The sequence below is a fragment of the Wyeomyia smithii genome, chromosome 3 (assembly GCF_029784165.1).
Source record: "Wyeomyia smithii strain HCP4-BCI-WySm-NY-G18 chromosome 3, ASM2978416v1, whole genome shotgun sequence".
NCBI classification, from domain to species: Eukaryota; Metazoa; Arthropoda; class Insecta; order Diptera; family Culicidae; genus Wyeomyia; species Wyeomyia smithii.
In genome coordinates this window covers 109,592,156-109,599,022 of record NC_073696.1, presented here as the reverse complement: position 1 = coordinate 109,599,022, position 6,867 = coordinate 109,592,156, and the positions used below count along the sequence as shown (strand labels likewise).

The window sequence follows — 6,867 nt, the reverse complement described above, 5'->3', positions numbered from 1 at the left end:
GCCCCGATACTCGAGCTCCACACATCACTCGACCCATTTTCGCTTTGATCAACCGCGTTAGTTTGCCCTGAAATCTGTACTCGTGCATAATTTGTAGTAGCTGGTCTCGAACGATAATGGAGTATGCCGATTTGAAATCGATGAACAGGTGGTGTATGGGTACGTTGTATTCGCGGCATTTGATCCGTGGTGGCGCGGGCAGCCATTAATCCCGGCAGGTAATGCACCACGAACTGCTTCGCGAATGGTGACAGTCGACGGAAGAGTATTTGGGAGAGTACCTTGCAGCATTCCAGCTTATCGCTCTTTCTGTACATGCGACACACAATACCCTTCATCCACTCCTCCGGTACTCGTTCTTCCTCCCAAACCTTAACAATAACCCAGTGCACGTCTCTAACCAGTGTTTCTCCACCGTATTTCAGCAGTGGTGGGCACCGCTAACCGAAAATTTAGCGACGCTAATCGCTAAGTCGCTAACCGGAAAATTTAGCTCGATAATCGCTTAACGCTAAACGCTAAGCCCACATTAGCGGAACTTCCGCTAATCGCTAATCGCTAACTTTTTAATATGTAAATAGTCATATCGCTATATTTATTGCTCATGTTTTGTAAGATTTGGACCACTTTGATCTGTTTTGGTTAAATAAACGAAAACAATTACTTTTTAAAGCTACTTACAGTGAGAGGTTCACGAAACGGTATTCATATTTGATTTTGTAAAAACAAGAATAACAAAAGTTATCTAGCTTGCATTGAAAATAGATACTCTTAGGAATGTTTTCATGAAAATTAAATTATTTTCTGAATCGAAAAAATAGAACCCAAGTTGTCATAATTTCAAGCGCATTGCAATTCATCAAAGTTCTTGGTGTGCCAAGAATTCAATCTAGACCTTGTGCTTGTTTTTCAAAATGCTCCTGTGGCTTGTACGACAACTGGAACTCCATTCTAGGGTAAAAAAACTGACAAGAGTAACTTTCGCAGTGAAGTATGTTCATCTTTCGAAGCAATTTATGTACGCCATCAGCAATTCACAGTTTTTCTAAATATTTCTATTGTCGCTTCTCCACAAAATTTAGCGAATTAGCGATTAGCGTTTCGAAGGCCAAAATATTAGCGACGCTAACAGTTTCGCTAACCAGCTCAAAAATTAGCGAAATCGCTAATTCGCTAACTGAATTTTAGCGTCGCTTATTAGCGAATTAGCGAATTAGCGGAATGGTGCCTGTTGGCCATCCCTAGCTGGCCGCGCACTCACGATCCAGTGTGCCCCTCGATTGATCGAGCGAGATCGATTTAACACGATCGCTTGTGACGGATGACTGACAAGACGGTAGGTCTGTCATCGGCTGGGTAAGTGACAATAGAGAGTAACAATCTAAAAGCCGATATAACGTGTGCTTGCAGCTCTACCACGAAATATATTGTTCTTAAATACTATTACCTAAATACTTGCGTGAAATTAAACATCTAAATACTTAAAACTAATTAGATTAAACTTACCTAGTGAGTATTCCTACTTAAAATTATATTACATCTATACTTAATATAAAAATCGTTATTATAGAGTGCTTATAGAGATAGCCAACCTTAAACATAACCTAGAAGAATCTCTGTTATCTGATTCTAAAAATACGGTTAAAATTATAAGAGGGACTAAACGTGAGTACAACTAAACTTAATAGCCTAATGATCACCTTATTAAAAATTAAAATCTTCACCAATAAACATCAGATAGAAATAAAATGAAAACTTATGTAGATTTAGGTTATACACGATACACAGTTAAACAGATTTAAATAGGCAACAATGTACTACAATATGTAATTTATTTCAGGAAAATTATAATATCCCCGAGACATCGTAAGACTACGTGTTTTTGATATTAAAATTACGGAAGAAACCCCCTCAGTCTGTTGCCACTCGCAACATTTTATAATTTTCGTTTACGCGAACGAATCGAATTATGTACGGTAGCAGGTCGTCTGCGAACGACCAACAGTCAAGTGGTGATAAAAATGGTGAGGATAAGGTGGTCACAGTGGATGATAGGGTTCAAAAGTCTGCAAATGCAATGAACGAAGGGAGTTCGTGCCAATTTTGCTACGATCCTGACACTATGGACATGGTCCAATGCGATGATTGCGATATGTGGAGCCACTTTGCTTGTGTGGGCGTCACTCAGGAAGTCGAAAATCAAAGCTGGGTTTGTCACAAATGCCAAACTGCCAAGGACACCCAGCAACACTCGACAACGAGTCATCGAAGAGGATTGGTCAGCCTCGAGGTTAGTGCAATTGAAGAAAGACTGCTTAACCCCAAACCATCATCGGTAGATCGCAACCCCCAAAAACAACAGCGCAGCAACATACCGAAGGTGGTGGTTGTCTCTGCTAGCGAGGAAGGTCACTCCGCGAAGGCGCAGCAATCCAACCAAAAACCTGCATCTTCCAACGCATCGTTACATGCACTATTGAAGTTGCAGTTGATGAAGTTAGAGGAGGAACGTGCTTTTGAGGAAGAGCAAGCCAGAAAACATCGTGACTACCTGAAAGAGAAGTACGCATTATTGGAACAAATGTCAAACCACACCTGCTCGAACCGCAGTGAATCCAGCGGACGAGTGCGAAACTGGGTGGAAGAGGTCAACGGTTTTGTGATTGCCGGGAATCTAGCTGACGGTGCAACAGAACCATTCATTCCTAAAGGACATTCTACTATCAACGGTGGAAAATCCGCAGCTGAACATCACAATGGCGGTGGCAGAAGTGATATGAATAGTGCACACAGAAATAAAATCACCCACAACCCCCCCACAACGGGGTATCACAATTTACGCTCGCGTGGACCGCAGTTAGTGAATCCGAACAGTACTCCACTATATGGTGAGAGAAGCTCGGATCGCATACCAGCCAAAGACTACCAGACTAGAGCCGGAACATCCATGCATGCACTCCAAGGAGTTTGGAACAATCAACCGAACCAGTCTGTGGCTCATCAAAGCAACGCTTCGCAGTTTAATAGCGTCGGCAATCATCCATCACAGCTCCAACAACCTACATGGCACAACACTTCTCCCCCCTCACACATTCAACTGGCCTCTCGGCAAGCCGTATCAAAAGATCTTCCTCTCTTCTCCGGAAATCCTGAGGACTGGCCGATCTTCGTTTCAACTTTTGAAAGTTCGACCGCAATGTGCGGTTATTCAAATGAAGAAAATATGATCCGACTACAAAGGTGCCTTAAAGGAAAGGCGTACGAGGCTGTTAAGAGTTCCTTAATGCACCCGACAAACGTGACCAATGTTATGAACACACTAAGAGTGCTCTACGGTCAGCCTGAAGCAATTATTCACTCCCTGATCGTGAAAATAAACACAATTCCAACGATCAAAGAAGATAAGCCAGAGCTGTTGGTTGACCTTGCTGTTAAAGTACAGAACTTCTGCGCAACTGTCGATGCATGTGGCCTAGAGGATTATATGTATAACGTCTCTCTTCTCCACCAACTGGTGAACAAACTGCCTGCGACATTGAAACTGGAGTGGGCTCGACATCGCTTAACTCTTCCAAGGGTCAACCTGGCGACATTCGGAGAATGGATATTTTCACTTGCGGAGGCTGCTAGTATTTTAACAATACCAACTGAACTGCAGCAACATAACCCAACAAAAACTTTTATAAATTCGTCAAAAAAGACCAGCACCTACTTACACACGCACTCCGAACTCCCTATTGGAAATGAAGATGCTTCGAAATCCAGCAAAGAAAGCTCTTGGAAGAAACCAACTAATAACGACAACTGCCCAGTTTGCAATGGGAAATGTAAGTCAGTATCGAACTGCAAGCGCTTCCTTCAGTTTTCTCGAGACGATAGGTGGGCCGCCGTGAGGGAATTCACACTATGTCGTCGATGTCTCTCTCGTCACGAAGGAAAATGCGATACGAAACCGTGTGGAAAAGCTGGTTGCACTTTTTACCATCACGAGTTGCTCCATAACGACAAGAAATTCCAAAACTATACATCGAATAACTCTACACCTACAGTGCACCCTGGCACTTCACCGGCCGGACCCAGCAATGTACATGGGTGCAACGAATATCAGTCGGCTCCAAACGCTGTACTGTTCCGCTATCTTCCGGTTACCCTGTACGGAAATGGGAAATCTACCCGAACGTACGCCTTTCTGGACGAAGGTTCAGCCATTACTCTGATAGATCAAGAGCTAGCTGATCAACTGGAGCTGGAGGGTCCGATCAATCCACTCTGCTTGCGGTGGACAGGAGGTACCGAACGAAACGAGACGAGCTCGCGCACAGTAAACGTGAAAATTGCTGGAATTCAGGCACCTGCTAAACAATTTCAACTCAATGGGGTTCGCACAGTAAAAGAGCTGATGCTGCCGTTCCAGTCTCTTAATATGGAGGAGATAGCCCTACAATATCCGCACTGCCTGAATCTGCCGATCGAGTCTTATTCAAATGTGCGCCCTCGGATTCTTATCGGTCTAAAGCACGCTCGAGTGAGCCTAGTGCTGAAAAGCAAGGAAGGAAGCCTGGACCAACCTATCGCCGTCAAAACTAGACTGGGATGGACAATCTGCGGAGGATGCGGCACTAAAGATACATCAAACTTTGTTCACTACGCCTTCCACGTCTGTGAATGCAGGCACCAAACTGACGAAGATGTACACCAAATGGTCAAGGAATATTTTGCCATAGACAGTCTTGGCATCATGAAATTAAATAAAGATCCGCTATCAACAGAAGACCAAAGAGCCATCTCACTCCTTCAAACACTGACTAAGTACAACGGAGAACGATATGAGACCGGCCTACTTTGGCGTTACGATGGCGTCCGCTTACCAGATAGCAAGGAAATGGCTCTGCGCAGATACCTGAGCCTCGAGAAGCGAATGCAGAAAAGTCCAGAGCTGGGCAATGCTCTGCAGAAGCTAATGTCTGAGTACTTGGCTAAAGGGTATGTGCGCAAACTGTCGGAGAAGGAACTTAACAGGCCTTACCCAAGGGTGTGGTATTTGCCAATATTCCCCGTTTTTAACCCCAATAAACCGGGTAAAATTAGAATTGTATGGGACGGAGCCGCAAAGTCTTTTGGAGTGTCTCTAAATTCAGCGCTGCTTACAGGTCCCGATCAGCTATGCTCTCTATTCGCAATACTGCTGCAATTCCGCGAATTTCGTGTAGGTCTCACGGGCGACATCAAGGAAATGTTCCACCAGATTCGCATGCGTGAGGAAGACCAACAATGTCTACGATTCTTCTGGAAAGACGAGGCTGGTGACACTCAGATCTACGTAATGAATGTGATGTCGTTTGGCGCTAGCTGCTCCCCGGCCAGTGCTCAGTACGTGAAGAACATCAACGCAGATAGATTCATAGAAGAGTTTCCAGAGGCCGTTGAAGTTATTAAGAAGCGACACTACGTGGATGATGCGATGTTCAGTGTCGAAACACCTGAGCATGCAATTCGCCTGGCGCAAGAAGTCAGACAGCTACACTCTGCCGGTGGATTTGAGGTAAGAAACTGGGTGAGCAACTCTCAACAAGTGCTAGCCGTGTTAAACGAAAGCAATACGTCGGAGAAAAATATGGACCTGTCGGCTGGGCCAATGGCTACAGAAAAGGTGCTAGGAATGTGGTGGTGCACATCATCGGACGAATTTGTGTACAAAATTGGATGGAATCGTTATAACCCTGATCTGCTCACTGGCCGTCGTCGACCCACAAAGCGCCAAATGCTCCAGGTCCTAATGACGATTTTTGATCCTCTTGGGTTAATCGCACACTTTCTCATGTATTTGAAAGTCCTTTTACAAGAAGTCTGGCGTGCAAACGTACAATGGGATGAAGAAATTCCCAATCCCTTGTTCGAGAAATGGAGAACATGGCTACTAGTCTTGCCTAAGGTAGAAAGCGTTAGAATCCCACGGTGTCTTCGTACTTCGACGATTCTTAGCGACTGCGAAGTACAACTGCATCTTTTCGTAGATGCAAGCGAAAATGGAATAGCCGCCGCTTCGTTTCTACGATTTGAACGCGAAGGCCGTGTCTGCTGCTCTTTAGTTGCCGCAAAAACCAGGGTAGCTCCTTTGAGGTATCACTCCATCCCGCGACTAGAATTGCAGGCCGCCCTTATAGGAGCTAGACTAGCACGAACAGTAACACAATCCCTTTCAACTCAGGATCATTGCAAATCCTACTGGACTGACTCTCGCGATGTCCTCAGCTGGATTAACTCAGACCACCGTCGTTATAGCACGTTTGTGGCGTGTCGAGTTAGCGAAATTCTCGACCTCACAGAAGCACCTGATTGGCGTTGGGTGCCGTCCAAACTGAATGTAGCAGATGACGGCACCAAGTGGGAGACGGAGCCAAATATGACCCAAGAATCCAGATGGTTTAGAGGCCCAGAATTTCTCTACCTCAGTGAAAAGGAATGGCCCAAGGATTCCTCGAAGTCAACGCATACAGACAATGAACTGCGACCTTCTTTCATGGCACATCATTACTCCCCTAAAACCACCCTCGTTATCTCAGCCTTTCTGGGCTGGAGTGGGCTACGCAATGCGGTAGCTTACGCCCAGCGCTTTATCGCAAACTGCAAACGCAAGCAAAATAGAAAGCCCAAATTAAAAGGGCCACTGTCCAGAGATGAACTCTACGCAGCTGAAGGTTTTCTGTTCCGTTTAGCTCAGCAAGAAGGTTACACCGATGAGATGATCATACTAACCAATAATCACAGTGACCAAACAAAGACACTCCCGAGAAGCAGCCCACTTTATAAATTGTCACCATGGATTGACGATCGCGGAGTGATGCGGATGCGCAGTTGAATATCCGC

General features: G+C 45.0%; 1 protein-coding gene and 1 long non-coding RNA gene across 2 annotated transcripts; both read left to right on the top strand.

Annotated features, from left to right (window-relative positions):
- The first annotated feature begins 1,253 nt into the window (after positions 1-1,253).
- LOC129726542 (uncharacterized) lies at positions 1,254-1,975 on the top strand. The gene is made up of 3 exons (XR_008728353.1): positions 1,254-1,509; positions 1,571-1,665; positions 1,841-1,975. It is a non-coding gene; the product is annotated as an uncharacterized LOC129726542 (long non-coding RNA).
- Positions 1,976-2,122: 147 nt separating this feature from the next.
- Positions 2,123-6,859, top strand: LOC129728484 (uncharacterized). Its single transcript, XM_055686930.1, has one exon. It carries the CDS (start codon positions 2,123-2,125, stop codon positions 6,857-6,859), a length of 4,737 nt encoding a protein of 1,578 aa, XP_055542905.1.
- The last annotated feature ends 8 nt before the right edge of the window (positions 6,860-6,867 follow it).